At 47.5% G+C, this 25,862-nt stretch overlaps 1 protein-coding gene across 1 annotated transcript; it reads left to right on the top strand.

Annotated features, from left to right (window-relative positions):
- Positions 1-824: 824 nt before the first annotated feature.
- Positions 825-25,592, top strand: CHMP4B (charged multivesicular body protein 4B). Its single transcript, XM_065691524.1, has 5 exons — positions 825-1,185; positions 19,929-20,106; positions 20,850-20,964; positions 21,493-21,619; positions 24,773-25,592. Exons 1-5 carry the CDS (start codon positions 990-992, stop codon positions 24,838-24,840), a joined length of 684 nt encoding a protein of 227 aa, XP_065547596.1. The 5' UTR covers positions 825-989; the 3' UTR covers positions 24,841-25,592.
- The last annotated feature ends 270 nt before the right edge of the window (positions 25,593-25,862 follow it).

Raw genomic sequence — 25,862 nt, 5'->3', positions numbered from 1 at the left:
GGCTGGGGCAGCCTGGAGAAGAGAAGGCTCCTGAAGGGGAGACCTGAGAGCAGCTCCAGTGCCTAAAGGGGCTGCAGGGAACCTGGAGAGGGGCTCTTTCCGTGGTGTGTAACAGCTTGCCCTGCGTGCTGGGGGGACAAACGCGCTCTCGCCTCCTGAGCGGTCGGTTCATTTTCCCCTCTGCCCCTCGGCGCTGGAGAGCACTGCCCGGTCCAACCCTGCTCACCGAGCGCCTCATTTCCTCCAGTGATTTCCAGCAGGAAACGCTGTTTCTGCCCCAGATCTCTTTATGATTTAACCTCTTTCACCCCACGCTGTGCCGGGCCGGGGCGTTCGTTACGGACACACGTGCCGGGGACCGAGCGCAAGGAAAGTCCGGCCGCGTATCCAGTAGCGGCCGGGGCGCTCGGTGCACGGGCACCGTGGTCACAGAGCGCGGAACGGGTGGGGGCGTGTGACGGCAGCGGGCTGGGTACCCCGCAGTGATCAGGATGAGTCCCACCAGGGAGGCAACCGCGGCCCTGCGTTTGAGCAGCTCACGCTGGTAGCGGCCAGCTCGGGGCCGTCACCTCGCGCTATCGCGACACGTGTCCGTCGCGACACGTTACGGCCACCGCCTGCTCCCGCTGACGTCAGCGCTCCCCGTGACGCCGCTTCCTGGTTCCGCTTGGGCAGACCGCACCTTCCCGCCGTGCTCCGCGCCGAGCCCCGGGCCGCGACTACAACTCCCAGCGTCCCCTGCGAGCCGCTCCCGCCAGCGGCGCGGCTCGGCTGCCGCGGGGCACGCCGGGAGCTGTATGCGGGGGCGGAGGGGCGGGCTGAGGCGGGCGGGGTCGCGGAGCCCTGCGGGAGAGCGGCGGCGGCGGCCGGTCCGTGAGGGGGCTCGGAGGGACGGGAGCGCGCACCGGGGCTCGCGGCCGTGCTCTCAGCCCCCGCCTCACACAGCGGCCTCGGCGGCCCGGCCCGGCCCGGCCCGGCGCGGCGCAGCCATGTCGGGGCTCCTGGGGAAGCTGTTCGGGACGGGCGCCGGCGGGAAGGGCGCCGGCAAGGGCCCGTCCCCGCAGGAGGCGATTCAGCGGCTCCGCGACACGGAGGAGATGCTCAGCAAGAAGCAGGAGTTCCTGGAGAAGAAGATCGAGCAGGAGCTGGCGGCCGCCCGCAAGCACGGCACCAAGAACAAGCGCGGTGAGCGGTGGGGCCCGTCCCCCGGCAGTGGCAGGGCCGGGCTCGGCTGGCCGGGCCGGGGGGGGGCCGGGCCCAGGCCCCGCTGTGTGGCCGCAGCCCCCTGCGGTGCTTGCGCCTGGCCCCGCCCCAGCGCGGCCCGTCCGGAGCCTGGGGAAGGGCAGGGCAGCCCTAGTCCGGGGGTGGCCGCGTCACTGCTGCCTGGAACCGGGTCATGGGGATGCCTGGCTCCTCTGAGCCAGGTCCGGGTCCCGCTCCCTGGTGCCGTGGTTCAGGGAGAGGCGAAGCGAGGCCGGGTGTTGCTGCTGGGTGCAGGAGCAGCGGGGAGAGCAGCGCACCCGTGCGGGATCAGGCCTTGTTTTACTGTGGGGTTTTTGCTTCTAACAGGAAAAACTCCTTACCAAAACTCTGCTGAATTTGAGGATTTGGTTAAATATGCTTTTATTGTTGTCAGGGAGCCCTAAAGCTGTATGTGGCTTGTAAATGGATATTGGAAGCTGGTGTTTACTGGTGGAACCTGGTCTTCCGGGGATGTCTAGCTATGCATTTACAAGCTGTGCTTGATATGCCTAAAGGGGCTACCAGAAACCTGGAGAGGGGCTTTGGACAAGGGCCTGTAGGGACAGGCCAAGGGGAATGGCTTGAACCTGCCCGAGGGGAGACTGAGCTGAGCTCTTGGGCAGAAGCTCTTCCCTGTGAGGGTGCTGAGGCGCTGGCACAGGGTGCCCAGAGAAGCTGTGGCTGCCCCATCCCTGGCAGTGCTCAAGGCCAGGTTGGACACAGGGGCTTGGAGCAAGCTGCTCCAGTGGCAGGGATCCCTGCCCGTGGTAGGGGTTGAGCTGGATGAGCTTTAAGGTCCCTGCCAACGTAAGCCAGTCAGTGGGTCTGTGTGCTAGTGTGCCAGCCTGAAGACAAGAAGTGAGTTGTCATCTCGGGTATTTCAGGGCTTGGCTGAGCTTCTTCCTTGCTCTGCAGTGGTTGTTAAAAGTGGTGCCTTTAAGAAAGCAGAGTCTGCTTTGTTTGTGTCAGTGTTGCTCTCTCTGTGCTGGGTGACAGCAGGAGGTTCAGCACTGGCTGTGGCTCCAGCTCTTGGCCAAGTAGCAGGGGTTAATTTACAGTAATTACTGACAAGTTTCTGCTTCATATTACTCCTTTGGTCAGTATTTTATACCTTCTTTCACACTTCAGAACAGTGTGTTACACCAGGGCTGCTGCTCGCACTGTGTTTGAGCAGTGGAGTACATGGAGCGCACCCAAGAGTGTGGTTGGGTTTGGCAGCAGGGACTGTGGCAGAGGCCTCACTTCTGCTACCCCAGGTGTCTTCTGAAGGACTCAACAGAGCCTGACTTCAGGCTTGACCGAGTTAACTTCTAAATCACATTTATTGCAACAGTTTTAATAAGTCTGAGTTTCTGGTGCAGTTTTGAACCTAAGAGGAGAACTGGGCTTAAAAGGAGAACTAAAATACATCTCCTTCTCCCTTTCCCCTTCTGCATCTTCTGTCTTAACAGTGGTCCTGTTGAACTTCTCCTAAACTTCTCTTTCTGCTTCTGGTTGTTGCGGTCTTTGTCTTGCTCTGCTGTAATGTCATCTCTCTCACTGCCTTTCTGTGCATGCTGCCCTTCTGTGTGCTCTGGAGCACTTTGGGCAGTGGAAAGATTAAGTTTCTTTGGGGGTGGAGGAAGGAGCAAAACCTGCCCATTCACTGGCAGGATTCTGGGTCAGGCTAATTGAGGTCTGCAGAAGAACAGGATCCTGGTGAGTAATCAAGGAGCTGTGAAAGGGGAAGGGCTGGGGATGGGCTTCTGCTGGAAAACAAACCCTCTCTTTTTCTAGAGGACTTCTGAAACTAAGAGGCCACCTTTTACTACTGGGCTGCTCTAAAGGCAGCTGATACCTGCTTGCTGGGGAGTGAGGTTCCCTCAGCACAGACTGAGGGGCTGCTCATTTATCCCAGTCACCAGCTGAGCTCCAACACACTACACTTTTAATATGCAGTTGTTTGGGTTTTTTGATCTCTGGCTTCAGGCTGCTTTTTAATCCAGGAATTACTTAATTTTGATGCAGAGTCACTTAAATCCGTAAATAATTGAAGTGAAAATAAAAATATGTTGGTTTATGTGTACAAGTCTGTCTTTTTAATGGAAACACTTTGATATAGTTGAAATGTTTTAGGTAAAACCAATCAAAAGCATCAAACCAGGGATTAGTTTTTAAGTTTTAAGCTTAAGGAATCCTTAAGCCTTGTTAGTTCCCCGGGGCTTGAGCATTTTACTCCTTCTGTCTATCCCTGCTGTCCATAGGGAAGTGCACTGTGGGTAATGTCTGTGTAATGCTCAGCTGGCCAGAAGAACACATGTGTCTGCAGCAGTGGGGCAGGCAGCTTACCTGAAAGCTACCTTGGAAAACCTGGAATGCTGTGTCTGTTTTCTCAGAGGAAAGCTGGCTTCTGGCACACTTGGGGTGAGGAGAGGAAACGTTCCCTGCTCTGCAGCACACTGTGGAATTGTTTGGGTGCCAAGTGAGCCGTGTCTCTAAAGGCTCATTGAGTAATTCCTGCTGCACTTCTGGAGTCTAAGGATAGCACAGAAACTTGGAGGCTTCTAGCAGGGTTTTATTAATGATGAACTTACTATATATGTATATTTTTCACAACCTGCATTTAGGATATCCATGCTGTACAACCAGCCAACTCCTCATGAAACTGAAGTTAAAAGCTTAACTCTCTGGTGTAGATTCCCTCAGTCTGTGCTGTTTCCTGGCATGGGAGGCTTTCAGCATTTACTTAAAAGTGCCTTTTTTCTGGGTCTTCCTGGTCTTTCCTGGCTGCACAGATGTGGCACTTCTGTGACCACTGTGGCTTCTGAGGGAGCTCAAGTAGTTTCAATCTTCTTTTGCTTTTCTCATTCACTGATGGTTTCTTTTCATTAGTCCACAATATGGAGCCAGGCTGAGAGAGCTGGGCTACTTCAGCCTGGAAAAGAAAAGGCTCCGGGGGAAACCTTAGAGCAGCTCCAGTGCCTAAAGGGGCTGCAGGGAACCTGGAGAGGAGCTTTGGCCAAGGGCCTGTAGGGACAGGCCAAGGGGAATGGCTTTAACCTGCCAGAGGGGAGACTGAGATGAGCTCTTAGGCAGAAGCTCTTCCCTGTGAGGGTGCTGAGGCGCTGGCACAGGGTGCCCAGAGAAGCTGTGGCTGCCCCATCCCTGGCAGTGCTCAAGGCCAGGCTGGACACAGGGGCTTGGAGCAAGCTGCTCCAGTGGAAGGGGTCCCTGCCCGTGGAAGGGGTCCCTGCCCGTGCCAGGGGCTGGAGCTGGATGAGCTTTGAGGTCTCTTCCAGTCCAAACCACTCTGTGATTCTATGATAGCTCCTGAGGCAGGAAGAGCTCAACAGACTTCAAGTGTTAGGTTGGTGTGAGGCCCCTCAGCTGCTTGTGCAGTGTGTTAGGGAGACCACAGTTATGGCTTTAATGTGCATGGTGTTTTTTATCCATGGGATGAAAAACTGCTGAGAAGTCTGATAGATCTCTTTACAAGGGTTTCTTGAGAAGATGCAGGTTGATGTTCCCTGTTCTGGGGAGAGCTGGGGTTATGTTGTGTTTTGGTTTGTGTTCTCATGGAAATACTCAGTGTTCTTTTGAGAACAGCACACAGTTGGGTGTTTATCTTACTTTTTCTTCCTTTTTCCTCAAGAGGCTCCTCAGCACCTTTAGCAGCAGCAGCGCATGGTGTGAACACCGCTCAGCCAGTGTCCACCTGGAGTTTAAATGTCTTGAAAACAGACGTTGCTTTAACAAAAGAAGTGGCAGCTCAGGAGCTCAGCGGTTTGGGAGTGCTGTGCTGCTGCTGCAGCCTTTTATTCCGCTCCAGTTTGTCCATGTGGAGGCGGTTCCTCACACAGGCATGCTTTATCAGGCACTCAAACTTCACAAACCAAACTGCTGGATCTTGCCAAGGGTTACGGAGTTCTGGGGCTCAGTATTCATTTTCAGCATAGCTCAAGCTGATTTTAATCACCCCTGCTCCAGTTTTACTCCTTTCCGTGTGGCTGTTGCCTGGTCACACAAAGCCAAGCTGCCAGGGGAGTACATGCACATGCAAAGCAGCCACAGGTTAGTTCCTTGATCTCCAACTACTTATAGAATCACAGAACCATGCAGCACTGCAGCAATTTCACAGGGAAGAGCTGCTGCCTAAGAGTTCATCTCAATTTCCCCTCTGGCAGGATAAAGCCATTCCACCTTGTTCTGTCCAGAATCTGTTCCTAGTGGAAACCCAAGGCTCAAATTATGCCTCTATTAAAATTACAGTAGGGAGAGGAACCTGACACTGTCCTGTGGTGCCATTTTCATAAGTAGTCCATTCTAGACTTTAGATCAGGGTGAATCAATGTAGTTATGTTCCTGCCTGCCACTAGGTTTTGCCTTTTGTCCACAAAGACCAGAATGGGTGACCAGCTAGTATCATGCCAACATGCAGTCAATACACTCGGGGTTTAGCAGGAGGCTGACATTTCATGATCTCCTGTCAGCTGTGATTTTTGTTGGGCAGTGGGTTTAGATGCTCTGGTGTCGAAGTTTCTCTTTCACTGTAATTTGATAGAACATTTTTTAGCTCTGGTGACTGGGTACACAAAATGAATGCAAACCCACCCCTGTATAATTCAGGCTGTTCCTGGAAAGAGAGCACTCCTATGTTCCACCCAGCATGAAATCTAACAAACAGGAGAGCTGGGTGTAGCCTGAAGCCAAAAGCCAGGATTTTATGCCCACCTCCAGTTCAGGGTAGATCACAGGGCTGCCACAATTAAGTCAGTTCAGCTGATCTGATGGAAAATGTACTGTTCACCACCCACCTCTTCTTTTATCTGTCACGTCAGTCTGCTGCTCTGGTTTGCCCTTTGCTGTGTCTGGAAGTGCTGCTTTCAGTAGCAGCTGAGTTAGTTAACTAGAAACTAACTAGTTTGTAACATGCTGCTGGTGCTTGGTAGTGTGGCTGTTGAACCAGCACTGGCTCATGCCGAGTGATGTGGCTGCCACAAGCTGCCTTGTCCTGCCTGTTCCTCTTGTGCTGGTGTTAGCACTGGCGTAGGCAGTGCATGAGGTGGATTACTTTGCTGATCCAGCCAAAACTAAACTCTTTAAAAAAAAAAAGAAGGTTGTTTTCTGCACTTAACCACATAAACGCTGGGGCTGGCAGGGGAGGGAGCCAGGAATGTGGCTGGAAGGATGAGGGCAGTTCCTGGCTGTCCTGCTTGATCAGCTTAGAGGCACTATTTGTGACAAAATGAATGTGATTTGAGTGTGAGCTCCCAGGCAGGGGCCCAGGTGACTGTTCAGTAGCACTAGAAGCTCCTGCATGATGCTGTGGGCAGTATTGTTTAGCAGTTTGAGTAGTTCAGAATATTGTACCAATCAGGAATTGAAGGAACAGAAAACTGCAGCCTCAGGCCTGGCTACAGGTGGAGACTTGAATGACTAAAGTGGAAGGGCTTAGACATTAATGGATTGCTTCCAAAAAGGCTTTTAAGGTCCTGCTTGATATTTGGCAAGAGAAGTGATCTCTGTTTCCAGAGTCAAATACATTGAACTTGGTTTTGTTTCCATGATGCTGATGCAGGGGAAGCAGGAGTCCTACAGCAAACATTATCCAGCCATTCATTCAATACTTCATTCTGCTGTGTTTTAAGTCATAGTCTAATGTGAAATGCATCTTTGAGTTCCAGGTGCTTAAGCATAAACTGGGGCTTCTGCAAGAGAACTAACAGGAGTGCTGGTTGAGTCTTTCATCTCTGCTGAGATGAATGAGTTGAGCATTAACCAGCTCCCTTGGGAAAAGTGTGATAATTCCTCTGTTAAAATAGGTGTTTAAAAAGACAAAACTTGTAGTTTGTAATTCTGCCCTACCTGTGTTTAACAAAGGCTTTTGGAGACTGATTGATGGCGTATAGAACAGGAACGTGGGGAGTCTCAAACACCTTTTAAAACAACTTTAAAAAGTGGCATAAAGAAAATCAAAACTCCCTGTGTTTGTGCCAGATGTGTTAGGAACTGAATTTGATGCAGTACATCCTTCCTCTGTCCCTGTTCTCTATCAAGCCCTGTCAGAAGGGAAATCTGGCATATTTGCAGACGCCTACTTTGGTTTTATTACCTTTTTCTCTCCAAATGTGCTCATGTTGGATTCTAGAATCAATTTAAGCTCCAGGCCCAGGTGCTGAATCCTGCTGAAGGAGTGCTGGTTCAAAGCTGGAATTTGCGGGTGATGTATGTTGTTAACTTGCTGTAACCCCTTCAGGCTTGTGCAGAAAACTGCTAGGCTGTTTCTCACCACCAGAATTAGTGCTGAGCTGTGTAGTGTGTATCTGGACCAGGATGTTATTGTGCTTAGCACTTGTATCATTCAGGCCCATCAATTCCTTCTGGCTCTGACTGGATTTTGATGGGAACCATGTGCTCATACTTGGGCTTCACCTGGGTTGAGCAGCAGGATTGCAGCTGGACCTGCTGGGATGTCAGGGATGTCTGGATGCTGGGTGCTCAGGTACACTCCATGGTGCAGTCTGCAGTGCTGCTGGGCACACAGGTCACTGTAGGAGAGGTGCTACATCGGGGCTTGGAGTTCAGAGCGGTCACTGCTCCTTACCTGACAAATCCCAGTGCTTCCAGGCCTGAAGTGATGGGGAAGGTCATGGCCACGCTTCTTTGCTGAGCAGGGGATTAACTGAACACAGAGAAGGGAGGGATGGTGTCACACCAGGAGGAACCTGCAGCCAGTGCTGTCCAGGAAAAGGATTATTGGTTGTTTTGCAGTTGCTCTTTGGTTTGGCATTGAGGAATGACCTACACAGGAGGGTATCACCAGCTCTGAGCTCTTGTATTTGCCTTTTCTACTGGACCAAATGGACATGTTTGCAAGACTTGTGTTGCAGCTCTGCGTGTCCACAGGCCTCTTTGCCTGCTTTTCTGGTAGCCCCCTTTCCTGCCTGCAGAGATGCTCTGCATTGCTCCTGTGTGCTTGTTCTTGCTGGAGGCAGCAGCAGGCTGAGGATGCTTTGTTGGCACGCACTGGGTCTGGCTGGGAAGAGACCACTGATGATTTTGGCAGCTTTTTGCTCTCCCCTGTGAAATCCCATCTGTTTTGGAAAAAACAAAGTTGCTAACATTGCCCTGTCTGGTTTTTGAGGCAGTGTGTGCTGCTTGTTCCGCAGACTTTGCATGGGATGTGGTGTGAGCAGGGAGGATGTGGCCTGACCTGCAGCCAGGAAGGCTCCAAAGTGAGAGTGTGGAAGTGGGATCTAAAGTAAAATCCTGTTGTTCACTCACAGCACTTAAAAATAGGTGATTTTCACAAAACTATGAATTGAGGCAGCTTGCATGTTTTCCATGAAGTTTGCAGCCAGTTGTCCAGCACACTAGACACAAAGTACATGAAACAAAAAGGGTGCAGTTGAAGGGTTCTAAATAGGCCACATGTCAGATGTTGATAAACCTTTGCTTTCCCTCAGACAAGCCAAGGCCGCAGCACATGATAAGGAGGTTAGTTCTGTAATCATCCCAGTGGAGTCTTTGAGCAGAAGCAGCGTCACAGTTGCTGAAGATGTTGGCAGATGGAGGCAGCTCTGCTTGCAAGGATGTGCTCAGATTGCAGGTGAGGAACCTTCCCTGTGGCCAGTACTGAGGGCAGTGAAACGGCCACGGTGAGCTCCTGCTGGTGGGAGCACGGGAGAGCACAAGTTGTCCTAGTGATGCTCAGTGCCTGGCTGTGCAAAGGTAATAATAGTACTGCACATGGTGTCCTTGCACTTGGAAGCCCAGTTGGAAAAGGTCTGCTGTGGCTTCCTGCAGCTTCACTGTTGGAATGGAGCCTTGCCAACAACCATTTTTATAGGGGCAAATATAAGAGTAGGGTAATGATACAGACAGTGGTTGTCTTGAAAGTCTTGTCCCGATTGGCAGCAAACGATGGAAGTTTGGGGTTGTCCAAATAGCCGTCCCTTTGGCACACGCTGGGACATGCATGCTGATTCTTGTGTGCAGCAAGTGAGGGCTGAGCTCAGAACAGGTTTTCATGACTGCTGCATTTCTCATTCTGAACTTCTTCACTAGCCTGTGCTCCTGCAGACCTTGCCCTCACCCATTTCAGGGAGCCTGCTCAGCAAGTGCTATCAGTCCAACTGATGCTCCATCCTGGGCTGTGTTGCTGCACCTTGCAGATCAGATCTGGAGCCATAACCAAACAGTACCACCTTCCACAGCTGCTACTCTCCAGCCAGCAATTGCTTCCGAACAGAATATAAGATGAGCAGGGCTCTGTCCTCAGTCCCTCATCCAGTAGCTGTGATGTGTTGAGGTCAAGAATTGGTTTAGACACCAGGTAATCCAAGAGGCTTGGCACCATGGTCACCACCCTGCAGGCACAAACCTCCTCAGGTGGCTGTGTAACTGCATCTTGAGCTCATTTGGGTTCCTCCCAGGTTCCTCTGTGCTTTCAAAGGCTTGCAGTGTCTTTCACTGTAAAACCTGACTTTTTGGAATCCCTCTTTCATAACATCAGCTATGTTGGCTCTTCCACTAATGTGGTGCTGTGTTACATGTTACCAAACATCCACGTTATATGTGCTTTTCATGGCTTGGCAGGAGCTTATTCAGGTTTAAAGATGTCATGTTTATTTCCAGGTGGCTGCACTGAGGTGGCTTGGATGTAGTGGAACTGAAAAGAATCACAAAGGCCAGGGTGACAGCAACATCAGCCAGTGGTATTTAGAAATGTGCAGGTGATTTTGGTTAGTTACGAAAGAAAGCAAGTTGCTATAAAGCAAACTTCATTGTGGGCTGGCTACGAGCTATGGACAGTCACTGCAATCCCCCCTGGATAACATGTCTTGATGGCATCCTCATGGTGAGCTCAGCATGGGCAATGTCCTAGGAGGAAACCCAGTGGTAGAAAGTCTCTTCTGGGAAGTGCTTCCCTGGCCCCACCATTGGCTCCGGGAGCTGGGTGCTGCTGAAGGGAGCAGGATTGCCATGAGGAAATGCAGTTCTGGCCTCAGGAGGTGCACTGCAGTGTGGCCAGTTATGTGTGTGGAGGGGGATTCAAGAAGTACAAGTGAATTTTTTTATTGAAATAAATATGGTTTCTCTTATTTGCTTTAGAACTTCTGGGTTTCTAAAGGTTTGTGGTTTTGACTTTTCCCCCTTCTTCGTTAGTGTTGTAATCTGAGCATACAGAAAATAAGTTTTCATATCTTCAAATAGCAGAACTTCACCAGATGAGATGTTAAGAGAAGTGCTAAATATTGTGACAGCCTCAACGAAATTCTTAGACTTGGCAACACTGTAATAGTAATTGCCCAAAGCTGGAAAATGCCTGATGGATTTACCCAGGCAGCTGTTGGCTTCATTCCCCAAGAACTAAAGTTCTCAAAATGGGCCACTAAGGATAGAATCTTCTGAGTTTTGTGACTTACTCGCAAAAATACTTTTAAGTGTAAGGAATTTGGTTGGTTGGGAATTTCCCTGTGAGAAAAGAGCAGTTTTATGCAATCCCAGCCTGGTTTGTTTTGGAAGGGACCTTAAAGCTCCTCCAGCTCCAACCCCTGCCACGGGCAGGACATCTTCCACTAGAGCAGGCTGCTCCACGTCCCGTCCAACCTGGCCTTGAACACTGCCAGGAATGGGGCAGCCACAGCTTCTCTGGGCACCCTGTGCCAGCGCCTCAGCACCCTCACAGGGAAGAGCTTCTGCCTAAGAGCTCAGCTCAGTCTCCCCTCGGGCAGGTTAAAGCCATTCCCCCTTGTCCTGTCATTATATTACTCTCTCAGGAACACCACTGTAGTCATGGATTCTGACCTTTGGAAACACACTTTCTGTGCGCCACATGAAAATGACTGTGTGTGACTAGTTCATAATGAGGGAGCGTGACAAGGAAGAGCGTTACACTTCCGGCCTTGCATGTCAGCTGTGGCATGTGGAACAGCATCAACTGCTGGTGCAAAGGTCGAGCTGATGCTGCTCAGAGCACTGAGCAGTGCTGCAGTCACTGAAGGAGGTGGTGGTTACTGTTTGCTGTGGGTACTGCATAGATCAAAGCTGTGATTGCTGATGTACTTTTCCCCGTTTACATTTTTATAGCTGTTTAGACCAGGAGTGCTGATTGTTGTTTAATCTCTTGCACTATAGACTAAATGTTCCGGCACTGCTTTGCTCAGGAGGAAGTTGTAATCTTGTGTTTTAAGTACAGATAAGACAGAAATCTTCTTCTGAGAAGTTTGGTGAGATTAATGGGATTTGTATCTACCTTTTTAGCTGCTTGAAGTACTGGAGGACGTTTTGTGAATTGCTTTAATTTGCCTTTTTGCTTCCTAGGAATTTTTTTGAAACATTGTAGGCACTTTGCTAATTGTCAGTAGAATGAGAGATGGGAGTTGTTGCCTAAGATTGAGCTCCTCCACTGCAGTCAAAGGCAGCCAGTGACTTCTTACACCTCTTGGTGCCTCTTGTTTATTCCAGTTCAGGGGCAGTGAGGATGTTGGTTGTGATTAAATTTGCTGCTGAGGCAAATGCCAGGAAGATGGAGTGGTATCTTCAGGAGCAGCAAGAATAATGATGCTTCTTTCTGTTGAGCACATTGCAGATGGATACACAGTGCAAGTGTGCCAGGCAACAGGAAGCTGAGCATCTCAATCATCTTTAGTGTCTGGGCTTTCTGCTGGAGACTCCCGCATCTGGGGAGCTTCTCTGCAGGTATCTTGCACACTTTATTTTGGTGTGTCTGATGTTTGGTGTACATAATAATATGTGAGGCTGCTCTGGAACTCTTTCATCCCATATGAATACAGCTGGTGTCCTTCTGCAGTGCTGTCTCTGCTGCTGCGATTTCTTCTCTCGTTTGCCAGAAACAAGGTAAGAATTAGATGTGAGATCAAGTTGTATTCCCCCTCAGTTAGAGTTACTAATCCACGTGTCTTCCTCTTGTTGAGAAGCCTTTTACTTTAGATATGGGTGTGATTTTTCAGCACGTATTTGCAGAGGCAGCAACCAGTGGGGTTAAACCGTGTTCGTAAACACATGGACCTTGGTACAGGTCAGGCTTTGAATTCAGTGAAACTCTTCAATTATATTCCCAGTTTTCCCCAGTGTTCTTTGAAGTAAGTGGGCCTCCTGCGCCTCTCAAGTTGAGACATGTTTTTGCCAGCAAAATCTGGAGTTGCTAGGATGTAGAAGTCTTAAGTTCTTCCGTGTTTGTATCTACAGATCTATGTTTCTACTAGTGATATTTAGGAGCATTAATTTCTACTAGTGATATTTAAAAGCATTAACCCAACAGAATTGCTGTATGTGTAAATAGCCCATTAACACTACTTATCCTCAAGTGCAGAAGCAGTACTTATTTGCAGGAGGGCTGTTGATTTTTAACTAAATCACCCATATGTTCATAGTCAGTTTTTCCTCTCTGGATGCAGTACCATGTAGTAAGATTGTTTCTATTATCTTGCAGCTTCTTATCACAGTGGAGGTTTTTCTTATTTCACTTTAAGTGCTGTAAATATTGCAAGGAAAATACGAAGATTTATAATGGCTCTGTTAATAATAATTATATATGGGTTGAAATACTTCAAAACCACATAGAGTCATAGAGACTGGTTTGTGTTGGAAGGGACCTTAAAGCTCATCCAATTCCAACCCCTGCCACAGGCAGGGACCCCTTCCACTGGAGCAGCTTGCTCCAAGCCCCTGTGTCCAACCTGGCCTTGAGCACTGCCAGGGATGGGGCAGCCACAGCTTCTCTGGGCACCCTGTGCCAGTGCCTCAGCACCCTCACAGGGAAGAGCTTCTGCCTTAGATCTAACCTGAATTTCCCCTGTTTCAGTTTGAACCTATCACCCCTTGTCCTATTGCTACAGTCCCTGATGAAGGGTTCCTCTCCAGCATCCTTGTAGTTCCCTTCAGACACTGGAAGCTGCTATGGAGTCTCCATGCAGTTTCTCTTCTTCAGGCTGAACAGCCCCAGTGTTCTCAGCCTGTCTTCATACAGGAGGTGTTCCAGCCCCTGATCATCCTCATCTGGACTTGCTCCAACAGCTCCATGTCCTTCTTATGTTGAGGACACCAGAACTACACACAGTGCTGCAAGTACACTCACGAGAGCAAAGGAGAGAGGCAGGATCTCTTCCATTGACCTGCTGTCATGCTGCTTTTGATGCAGCCCAGGATACATGAAATGAAATTCTTACAGATAACATTTCTTGAGAACAAAGTAGAGTTATTTGGGTGAGCAGTCATGCTTTGCACACAGTGCTGAGGGTGGAGGAGAGCCTGGCTACATGACTCCACTGTTTTCACTTGTGAATGTGCACTACTCAAACCGTAACACCAGTTCCTGCTTATCAGTCCTGTCGGAGGGCTGGGTGTTCCTCTGGTAGGCAGAATGATGCAACCCTTCTTGTTGTTCATGCTGGACAAACAGGAAGTGTGAAACTGCTGGAATTTCTGGAGGGATCTATCACAGAAAAGTAAATCAATAAGAAATTTCGAATAGTAATTTAGAATTCATCCGCTGAAGACTAAATAAATAAAACCCCCTCAACGTCAGACAAATACATCCTCACAAAATCCAACCCAGCTAACACAAAACCCCAAAACAGAGGAAGAAATTGCTTTTTATGTATTATAAAATATTATGTGTTAAAAGGCTGTTAAGTGGTCTTCAAATGTACTTTAGTATGTGTTCTTCCATTCAAGTTGTTGTATCAGTCAGTCCAAATCCAACTGCTTTTGGCTCGGCTGCTGTCGTACTGGACTTACTCCTCTCTGGGAGCTGATGTTTCCTTTGTGAGATTCTCTGTGTAAAAAGGACCTGCAGAGGTTAAAGTCTGGTGTCATTAACACTGAGCCATTATCTGTTGCTTTGCCAATGGAAAAGGGGACATAAATTATTGAAATCCATTTGAAGTGGTCAAAGCTCTGTGCCGAAATCTTTATGAACAAAAATTGGCTCCAGCATCCCAGTCATAGCTGATAATAGAGACAATGACCATATCAAAATTGTCATATGGAGAAGCTCATTTTGAGCCTGCTCACTGTCTCCTGATGGATGGCAGGAGTCACCCAGGTAGTTTTAAATGTATTACCTTTAATTTAATTGTAACCACATATATAACTGCTCTTCCCCAGTGAATACCTCATACCTTCTGCTGAAAACTTCACTGAAATTCAAGTAAAATTGTTATCTGCTTGGTTTTTTGGTTTTTTTTTTTTTGAGGCTATTTTAAGTGCCTGCAATTCATAATGCACCTTGTACTTAGGAGCTAGACCACACACTGTGCCTGTTAGTGATAAGGTACAGGTTGTAAAGGTGGTGTAAAATTCTGAGTGGCTACTGGCAGGTTCTTGCAATCATCTTGGAAAACAAACTGCTGTGGCGTGAGCAGATTATTCTGCTGTCATTGGGTCCGTGTTGGTTCATTAAGTGAAGGTTATCTTAAATGGTAAACTCCTTTTTAATAGGAAATTTGAAGTCTACCGCCAGTTTTCTCTGCTCGCATCAGTTATATAATCCCTGGCTGTTGAGCAAGTTAGGAGAGTAATTTGTCAGTTTGCTGTAAAATGGTTCAGCAACTACTGTCTTCTCCTCATACTAATGGGTTTATAAGTAATAGGGGTATAACATGTAGAGACCTTCTAACAGTCTTCCAGTTATCTTCTAACAGTGCCTAAAGGGGCTCCAGGAAACCTGGAGAGGGGCTTTGGACAAGGGCCTGTAGGGACAGGCCAAGGGGAATGGCTTTAACCTGCCCCAGGGGAGACTGAGATGAGCTCTTAGGCAGAAGCTCTTCCCTGTGAGGGTGCTGAGGCGCTGGCACAGGGTGCCCAGAGAAGCTGTGGCTGCCCCATCCCTGGCAGTGCTCAAGGCCAGGTTGGACACAGGGGCTTGGAGCAAGCTGCTCCAGTGGAAGGGGTCCCTGCCTGTGGGTGGGGTTAGAACTGGATGAGCTTTGAGCTCCCTTCCAACACAAACCATTCCATAAAATTTCAAGAGTAAGTTAATCCCAAACCAAAGGCAGGATGCTCTGGGAGGAGAAACGTGGTGTTACTGAGCACCTTCCCTGGAGCATCGCTTCACACCAAGGCTGCTCATGGGACAGTGAGTGCTGACCAGACACTGCCTGTCACCTTTCTGTACCTGTTCCTGGTGTGCAGGTTCCTCTGCACCTGAACTCTGGCTAGGCTGGAAGATGAAGGTTTTAAACTTAATATACGGTCACAGGTCCTGCTGAAGCAGTTCGACAGCAGTTAAAGCTGACTATTAAATGATTCTGCCTACGTATGTAATTACTATCTTGGCAGCAGTGAAGGCATCATTAGGGGTGTGGAGCCCAAGGGTTGCCTATTCCACGGCTGCCTGATGTGACAGCAGCCCTCATGAAGAGCAGAGATGGGCCATGTTGCACTTGGACTTGAAAGGCACATCCATTTCTTACATGTGTGTGATGCCAGAGGATGTGTTTGTAGCCTGTTGTCTCTGGTTCCTATTTATTTCAAATTCTGGAGACTTCTGTTTTTTGGAGAAAAAGAGCCAGTGCCATTCCCATCTGGTGAAGTACTGAGAGCTTTGACTTCAATGAAGACTTAAAAAGGGTTTATTTCTCTTGTAGTACCTAAGATTTCAGTAGGGTTTATGCTGATGGTATAGACTCTTTGCAGGAAAAATGGTGCAGCTGCTCACTAGTTTCAGAAATCAGTGCTTAAATAGGAGAGTAGAGAGAAAGTAGCTGTAGATCAGAACAGAGTCACCTCCTTGAATCTACACCTCTGTCAAGTACCCCCATCCTGTAAGGTATGTAAAGTATGATGGCAACATGTGGAACAGCTGCAGGTCTGTTGTCTCTCCTAACGCAGACTGGTGCTGGTCCTGCATTTCAAGCAGGATTCTGTGGCTCTTCCCTCTTGCCTGTGTCTGGCTGGGAAATGGCCCCTGGCTCCCATTGCTGCCTCCACACGGACCCTTACTGTAAAAATTCCTTGTGAGCTCTGAGATGGGGGTATTGATGTGGTGCTCATCCAGAAAGAGCTGCAAGTTGGGCAGTCAGGCCTCAGAGATGGAAAACTGACTTAACTGCAGTGGTCTTAAACAAACACATGAGGATGCTGCGAGGGCTGGAGCAGCTCTGCTCTGGAGCCAGGCTGAGAGAGCTGGGCTGGGTCGGCCTGGAGAAGAGAAGGCTCCTGAAGGGGAGACCTGAGAGCAGCTCCAGTGCCTAAAGGGGCTGCAGGAAACCTGGAGAGGAGCTTGGGACAAGGGCCTGTAGGGACAGGCCAAGGGGAATGGCTTGAACCTGCCCGAGGGGAGACTGAGATGAGCTCTTAGGCAGAAGCTCTTCCCTGTGAGGGTGCTGAGGCGCTGGCACAGGGTGCCCAGAGAAGCTGTGGCTGCCCCATCCCTGGCAGTGCTCAAGGCCAGGTTGGACACAGGGGCTTGGAGCAAGCTGCTCCAGTGGAAGGGGTCCCTGCCCGTGGCAGGGTTTGGAACTGGGTGAGCTTTAAGGTCCTTTCCAACACAAACCAGTCTGGGATTCTATGAATGCAAGTGTCCTAAATTAACTTGTTTTTTTGTTAACTTTTCAGCTTAATAAAACCTTCTAGTTATAAACAAGGACTTTACATTAAAAGCTGGTTAAGCTGGAAACCCATCTGAAAATAAATTGCAGGAAGCTGTGATCATCTAATTTGAGGCCCTGAATACCTTGTTCCACATTACTTAGTGCTTTAAGCTGCAAAAAATGGCAATCCCTTGTGGAAGATTTTCCTCAGCACAGAAGCTCGTTTATTTATCACTTTGATGTTAATCGACCTGTGCTAAATATTTGTTCCAAACTGCCCAGATACAGAAACTCTGTGCATTGCCCTGCGCATAGTGTTGGGGCTGTGGAGCAGTCCTTGCTGCATTTAGGCTACTGAAATAGGCATTTCATGGAGGTTGAGCAGGAGCTGGGCAGGAGCAGTGCTGCAGCTTCCACCCAGGTGGGAGAGCTGTGCTGTCTTCAGGGCTTGCAGTGGACCCCTGCTCTGCTGTGCAAGCTGGAGGGCTGTGTACAGTGCTTGTAAAAGCAGGAGCCTTGATCTCTGTCTACAAATGATAAATGAATGAAGGAAAGGGTTTCTAACACAGAGTGGAGGCTGGCAGTGCATTCTGGTGCACTTGAACTTGTGTGTGTGGGAAAGGGAGGGCATAGGGTCACCGTCCTGATACAAGCTCACCACAGGGTCTTTTACAATGATTCCTGCAGTGTTTGGTGTCTGAGCAGCTTGTTTTCAAAGTACATAAGCATGAACTGCAGCTAAACTGTAGCTGTTCTCAGAGAAAGCTGCAGTGGGGAGCTGTACGCAAATTGTAGTTTACTTGGGCTTGTCTAATGGTTGTAAAATCTCTGGGTTTGCCAGTAATTCTCCATGATGCACAAAATCCTCCATAAAGAACGTCTAATTGCTGACACTTCCCCAGCATCTGTCACTACATAACCACAGCCCATTAACAGCTTTATCTTTGAGTAAGAAAACTTTATATATCCTTAATCAAGCCATTAGCACAGACTTAACCAGACTAAATACACCAGCAGTGTGTTACTCAGCACTTTGTGATCCGGCGTAAAGCTGGAACGTGTCAGATGATGTTTGTGTTGTGCTTGATTCCGCAGAGCAAATGCTGTCATGTGTTACACAGAACCCCAGGCCTGTTCCCGCTCCTGTCAGATGAGGCTGGATGTTGGACTTGACCCAAAGTACTGGGGAGACTCACTGGTTGTTGGAGTGAAAGGCAACGAAGGGGCTTATTTTGTGTCTTTGGGTTCTGCTGGAACAGTCGAGGCGACCTGTGCTCTGTGGTTTCAGTGGCTTCTGCTGAGTTAACCTGTATGACCTTGTCCTTGGCAGCCTTGGCAGTGCCTTCACAAAGTACTTCTTTGTTCTCTCATCCAGCAGTTTAATTCTAAAGTAATCAAATCCAGCATATTCACAGCTAGTTGTAGAACTGAAGATATGTGTAGGGCTCTGGGTGCCAGGGCGTCATCTTGAAGGACTGTCAAGCTTCCCATGATGGCATCTGACAAAGTACAGCGTGGCTGCAGGACCAGTCTGCTTTTAGGAGTGGAGCTACTTCGTGTGTGTTACGGGACCATACTCATCATGCCACAAACTTATCCCCCTCAGAGCAGAGATAAGGGAAGCTGTCTGCTTTTGGGATTTCCTGCTTCACTCCAGGAAATCTGCAAAGGTTTGAGATAACGTCACTTAGAGATTGAAGGATCTGAAGCCTTTATTTGCCACCATTCCTGGGGCATGTGACTGAGCTGTGGGAGGTCACAAAGTGGATTTTCAGCAGAGCTGATCCTGGGTCATGTTAACTGTTTCCTGCTGGGAGTCTCACAGAGATGTAGAGCACTGAAGGAATGAAGTGTGCATGTGGCTGAGTTCAGGAAAGGGAAGCAGGGCTGGCAGGACAGAGCTTGTGTCCACGCTGAGGTTGTGAAGTGCACAGGGCTTGGAGCAAGCTGCTCGAGTGGAAGGTGTCTGCCTGTGGCAGGGGGTTGGAACTGGATGAGCTTTAAGGTCCCTTCCAACCCAAAGCATGCTGTGATTACGTGTCCAAGACTGTCATGCAGTGGACGAGCCTGTTCATAACAAGAGGAGAATGTCACTTCCCCGTGAAGGGAAGCTGTACTTGGGTCTTACTCTACGTTACACTTGGTGTTGGTCTGTTAGTGCTCAGGGCTTGGTAGGTTTTGCACACACTGCAGCTCCTACCAAAGCTTGTAGCCACATACAGCGCAGATCAGATGCAGATGCAGTTTATGTTCACTGACAGTATTTTGGGAACAATGTGGTACCTGTTGCCTGTCCGGGTGTCTTGGGAAGAGCTCGCTGTTGCCTGTTGTCATCCATTGGGTGCATACCTGTCTGGGTGGGGTGGAGCTCAGCTTGGAGAAGTCCTAACCTGTGCAGCGAGTTGGACCAGTCCTCCTGCACTGGTGGATCCCTATTGGGTGTGGAGCTCTGTGTTGGTGCTGTCGTGGGTGGGCTTCTCTTGCAAGAGCTTGCATTGTGCAACTGCTTGTGAGCAGCAAATGGCTCAAACCAGTTTCAGTGGTGGCATCTCTCTTCTCATGTCTGTGAGTAGAGACTGCTGTGTGGACAGGACCTTGGAGTAATAGTGAACATGCACAAAGCTTGTTTTTATAGAAATTCTTCTAGATATGTACAAAATGTGCATTTCAAAGCAGTAAGCAGCAAAGGTGAAGAAACACTTGGTTTGTATTTGAATGAGCTGCTCCTGTAGGAACCTGTTGCAGCTCTATAACCTCACCTGGCAGGAGCTGCACCAGCAGCTGTGCCCTGATGTGTTGGAGTGATGGTGAACAAGGATGTTTTTAGGTGGCTCAGCTTGGCTATTGAACCTGCTGGGTTTTGTAGCGTCGCCTCTGGTTTGTGGTGTGTTATGAGTGATCCTTGAGTAGTTTCTTGGCGTGCTTCTTCATGTGACAGGAGGTGGGCAGCAGGCATCTGGCCACCTTTAAACAGCTTTGTTGAAGGAGGTGAACACAAGGGTTAGGCAGCTTAGTTTATCTAGGAAGAAGAGTGGACAGCAAACAATAGAATGTGCAATGTACTCTGCTGAGTGGCATTTGGGACAAGATATGAATGGCTTTTTGGACATAAATCTCACAAATCCTTCCCTTTTCTTTGTTGTTCAGCTGCTCTTCAGGCCCTGAAGCGTAAGAAGAGGTACGAGAAGCAGCTTGCACAGATAGATGGCACATTATCAACAATTGAATTTCAGAGGGAAGCCCTTGAGAATGCCAACACGAACACTGAAGTGCTTAAGAACATGGGTTTTGCTGCTAAAGCTATGAAAGCTGCTCATGACAACATGTAAGTTATTCCCTTCTGCATCTTTCCATAGGACCTTTAGTTTGTCGTTTGTTTGAGCTGCTAAATGCCAAGTGTTTCATAACCAAAGGTGGATCTAAAGGAGCTAAATGTTCTTTTAAAATGCTCTAACTTAAGCTAAAATACTAGATATACTTTGATATTGAACAAAATATGCAAGTATCGTGCTTTCTTAGTTTCCTACACTTTTGTACAGCACGAAGCTGCTCTTTTTGTCCAAAAGAGAGCTAGCACTAGTGTAGTCTAAAGCAGATGGGAGGGTGCACCAGTTATAGATCCATCTAGTAGCAGTAAGCATTTTAAACCTCAAGGGAAGACTTTAATGTCTTTCTGTGCAGTGGAGTTTGTGTTTGTAGCAGTAATTAAAGGTAAACTGCATTGTGGGAATCTTGTACTTGCTCCAGAAGCAAATTATAGATGTAATAATGCTGGATGAGGGAACAGAGCAGTTTATTATTAATAATGGTAATGCAGAAGAAAACCTCTTTGTATGAAGGCTCTGTATATAAGTGCTGTGGGGTAAGCTGCAAGGGCAAAGTAAAATACACATGCACAGTTTTGTTGAGATGGGGATAACATTCAGAGTTGCATGCAAAGTATATTTTGGGAAAGGACCTTATAATTATCACCATGGTGTGGTGTCTCTGCAGAACCCAAGAAATAAAGTCTGAAGCGTCTCTTGGGAAAGTGCCTGATTGTATTGAACTCTTTCCTTTCTTTTCCAGGGATATTGATAAAGTAGATGAATTAATGCAGGACATTGCAGAACAGCAAGAGCTGGCAGATGAGATTTCAACAGCCATCTCGAAGCCAGTAGGATTTGGGGAAGAATTTGATGAGGTATGCTTGAAATTTGCCTCTCGGTATCATAGAATCATTTATGGTGGAAAAGAGCCTTAAGCTCATTGAGTCCAACTGTTAACCCAGCACTGCCAACGCCGCTAAACCATGTCCCTAAGCACCACTTCTACATGTCTTTTAAATAAGCCCAGGGATGCTGACTCATATGAGATCTTTCTTTTAAGATCTGCCTATTGCATGTGTCTAGGTGTAGTTCTAGGATACAAGTTCTCTCCTAGAACCTGTTACTGGCTGTTCTTACAGTGCATTCAGCAGCTGTGGCCCTGACTTTCTGCTGAGAATGCTCTGATTTGAGAATGAACTTAGATTTCTTCTTCCCTTCACTGCTTTCCTCACCCACCAAGAGTTCATGTACAGGAATTCAGGCTCCTCATCTTCTCACTTTGCCCTCATCCTGTGCGTTTAAGCTATTCTCTTTAATAATATGACCATATAAACCTACTTGCTAATAAATATGACTTAAAATTTATTCTTTTTTTTCTTCTTTTTCCTCCTTTAAAACCCTAGGATGAACTCATGGCAGAATTAGAGGAACTAGAACAAGAAGAACTAGACAAAAACCTGCTGGAAATAAGTGGTCCCGAGACAGTACCACTACCAAATGTGCCCTCAATATCAATACCCTCAAAGCCAGGTATGGATGGAGCTTTACCAGAAACATCTTGGATTGTTTCAAAGTATGTTTATTGCAACTGCCAGCTCCTCAGACGTGAGAGATGTAACTGCAGGCAATGCAGAGAAGTTGCTTCATGAATCACAAATGCATCTAGTACTGTTTCTCCTTGGGGGTAACCTGCCTTTCAGAACCATGCAAATGAATATCCATCACAGGAACAGTTATTATCTCTTCTAGCACTACCAGTTTATCCACAGCATGGGTGATGCTCAGGGTAGAGTGGAGATGTGTTAAAAGGAAGCCTTCTGCCAGTAGCTACTGGCCCAACAGGGAGGTAATCTTGACAGACATCCTAAAGGAGAAAAAAAGGGAGTGGAAAGTAAATAAGCTCTTGGAATTAGTCCCAGGCTGGTGCAGATTCCCACACTGAGCCATGCTTCCTGGCTGCTGCTTTGGTTTTCAACTTGATCACAGCTTTTGGTTGGAACTAAGCTCAGAGTCCCCTTTGGGGTTAGCTGTTGGTGCCTCTGAGGTTTGCCCATACTCAAGCCAGACAGTACCAAACTTTGGGTCATCCCAGTCTTAGAGCAGATATATCTTGGAAATCTCAATTACTGCGATGATTTTATGTGGGGAATGGGCAGGAAATGTTGGTATTTACACAGGCAGTTCAAAGCTGCTGTTAAACATGAACTACTCTTCTCTGCACTGGAAGTAATGCCTCATGAAATATCCCTAAGCTGGAATACCTCTGGCATGCAGTAATGGATATGACACTTCACTAGCCTATTTTGCTGTATCTGCCTTAGTGTGTGATGAATAAGTTGTTTTCCTAATGTGTTTATCTAAACAAAAGCCCCAAACAATAGTGGTTGAAGGTAGTCCCAGTTGGTCAGTGTGTCTGTAATTACTTTGCCCCTCTTGCAGGCTTAAAAGGACTTGGGCAACATCAGACACTGCCAAACAGCAAGGTTCTACTTTAGGTGGCATGCTGTGAAGTTTGCTCCTTGTGTCTTTATAGTTCTTCTCTTATGACAGAATTGATTTAGTGTTTTCCTCCTTGTGTCTTGGTTGGCAGCATTGCTGAAAAGTGATGATGAGAGGGGAGTAGGTTCTATCAAAATAGCTTAAATCTGAGGCTTCATCTAGCTTCAGATCCAAAAGCAGAAGAAATAGATGAAATAAATGTGTGCCTTTTCATTTGATTCCCTAGCTGGTTAAATGGTTCTTGTTCTCTAAAGAGTCTTTGCGTATGGACATTAAACCATACCGATTTGAACCCAAGTACACCCAAATACATAATATTCTTACATTATATTAGGTAGAGGTGGCTGTGCACTAGTAACAGGCTTTGTAATTGTGCACATATTTAACTGTACACCCTAAGACTTATGTAGACAGAGCACTTCCTAAAATAATAAAAATAATACAAATTACGACTGTTTTTGTAGTAAAAATGATGAGTATAAAACTCAGTGTTTTATAGGCTTTATGTTAAGCTGCTTTTGGATGGAAATTAGAATTCCATTACTGTATTTAAAGGGCATCCTACTTAAATAAAACTGCTCCAAGGCTGACGTTTGGGAAACTCGAGGGTTCTGGGATGGTGCTGGGTGGGGATTTGGTGTGGCTTTGCTTTTGTTTTTTTAACCTAAATTGTTTGTCCTTAAAATTGACTTAATAAACACTGGGGTTAAAGATTTACTTTTGGCCATCATAAGTCAGGCTTTCAAAGCGACTGCTTCACCTATCAAGGCATTGGAAAGAAGTAATGTGCCTTCTGCAGTAGAGCTGCCTCTATTACCTCTTTTTCAGTCACTGAATGAAAATGCTCTTGAGCTTTCCTGCTTTTCCAGCTCTCAGGAGCTGTCTGGATTTTGACTTAATCGGTCTGAATGAGAAACTGTCAGCTGTTGCCTGTCAGCTGAGTTGATGTCAGAAGGAATTGAGGGAAAAGCTGGTTTTGTTTACAGGAGACTGGAAGAGCTTAATATAGCAAACCAAATTCCAAACTTGGACAAATGATAGGTCTGGAGTTTGCCTTAAAGCTGACTCAGTTCTCTCTTACACAGATGTTTCATTGGGAATGACACAAACCATTTTGAGTAGGAATTATTTGACCCTTTTTTCCCCTTTGAAGCAAAACCATTGCAGCTATTTCTGGGTTGATACCTTTTTGCTCAGTTAATGGTTTGATCTCCAGAGGCTGAATTTGTCCCATTATGACAAATAGCAGCATTTGCTCCGCTGGAAGGACCAGAAATGATAGCAAGGCAGTGCTGCTCAACATTCCCATCCAGCCTGCTGCTAGAGGAGGGCAGTAGCACATACCCATAGTTAGCTCTTCAGCCCCTTGAGGAGCTTGAATTGTCATGAGACTTGGAGGTCTCCAAATTCTGTACCTGGTTAGACCAGATCACAGTAGAATCATAGAATCCCAGACTGGTTTGGGTTGGAAAGGACCTTAAGCTCATCCAGTTCCAACCCCTGCCATGGGCAGGGACACCTCACACTAAACCATGTCACCCAATGCTCTGTCCAACCTGGCCTTGAACACTGCCAAGGATGGGGCATTTACCACTTCCCTGGGCACCCTGTGCCAGTGCCTCAGCACCCTCACAGGGAAGAACTTCTTCCTTATAGCTAACCTGAACTTCCTTATAGCTAACCTGAACTTCCCCTGGTTCGGTTTGAACCCATCACCCCTTGTCCTGTCGCTGCAGTCCCTGATGAAGAGTCTCATTTGTTGCCCTTTGACGACTTCATGATGGAATAAGGAATTAAGTTTTTATGGGGGAAACGTTGTAAAATGGGATGAATTTCTGTAAGAAACTGTGTCCCCCTGAGAAGGGCTCAGAAGCTGAAGGCCTGGGGTTTGCTGGAGGCTGATAGAAACCAACAGACACCACTGGTCACGTTACCCTTCGTGCAGTCTGTGTTCCTGCATGTAAGCTGTTGGTTTTCCGCTTGAAGTGGTAACATCAGGAAGTTCAGCCCATGCTGGTTTCTCCAGAAGGCACCTTTTACTTCAGTTCTTGTGTGTTTTTTATCCTCTGCTGGCGTTTGGTCCTTCATGGATTGGTTTGGTCAGTGGCACGGAGGCTTCCCTCCTGCAAAGAATCACGTTCTGCCAAGATTCTCACTCATTGGTTTCCTTTTAATGTTTTGCAGCCAAGAAGAAAGAGGAAGAGGAGGATGATGACATGAAAGAGCTGGAAGCTTGGGCAGGAACTATGTAACCACAGCAGTAACCGGCTGGCAAAAGACTTTGATTACCTATTCTGGGTGCAAATGTGTTGTGTTGAGGAGAAAGCATAAGCAAAATGTCTTTATCTTTAATTTTAACCCGAAGCAGTGGGAGCTGCATTGCTGTTTTCTGCGTAGCATGGTCTGCACAAAGGAAAGAGAGGGGAGCAGAGGGAATTGCCTGCGGTTTAGACGGTTGAATTGCTGTAAAAAGGTCTTTGCAAAATCAAAACATTCAGCTTTTGGACTGTGCTGCTGCCACTGCTGGATCTTCATCTGCAAACTTTGGGCCATGTTCAATTGAAGTCAGCTGAAAAAAGAACACTCTGTCATTTTAAGTCAGTTCAAGTGTGTCTAGAAGTCTCGTAAGGCATTTCCAAACCAGGACAAGTCGTAAGCCACCATCGGCTTCTTATTGTGTTTAGGTGCAAGAGTGCTTTAGGTTTTTAGTTCTTTGCAAGTTCTATTTATATCCCTTGACTGATGTGTGGCCAGCCTTGTGTTTGTCACTGCAGCAACCTAGTCACTACTCCCATTTCAATTGGTCAGGAGGCTTTGCAATTGGCAGATGCTATCTTGGAAGTAGGGAAGGTTTCAGTTTCAGTTGTACATTTTTCTACCTAGCACTACAATGTCGATTGCTTTTTTGTGATAATTCATAACCCATTCAGGTACATGCACACAATTATTTTAATTAAGAAACTACTATGGATTGCACTGTATTAAATATCTTGATTAATTTTCACCTGGGGCTGTTGGTGTCAGTTCTTTTGTGGTGTTTAATCTGGCCGTAACTTACCTGCAGTTTGGCCTCTTTCTGCACGAGTAACATATGGTGTTTAAAGCTAGTTGGGTGTATGTACTACACTTGCAGAAAACAACAGCTGAGCAACACTGCCAGAGGGCTGCTTGAGCTGGTTTATTGTAATAACACTCTGGTCCCTCATGTCCAAATGCCCACACTAAGGGGAAGTCAAAGCTGCATTAATAGTGGAAGCAACAGGTTTAGGATAGA

The sequence above is a fragment of the Lathamus discolor genome, chromosome 11, assembly GCF_037157495.1.
Source record: "Lathamus discolor isolate bLatDis1 chromosome 11, bLatDis1.hap1, whole genome shotgun sequence".
NCBI classification, from domain to species: Eukaryota; Metazoa; Chordata; class Aves; order Psittaciformes; family Psittacidae; genus Lathamus; species Lathamus discolor.
Note: the sequence above shows the minus strand (reverse complement) of the source record. Positions and strands in the feature narration are given on the sequence as shown.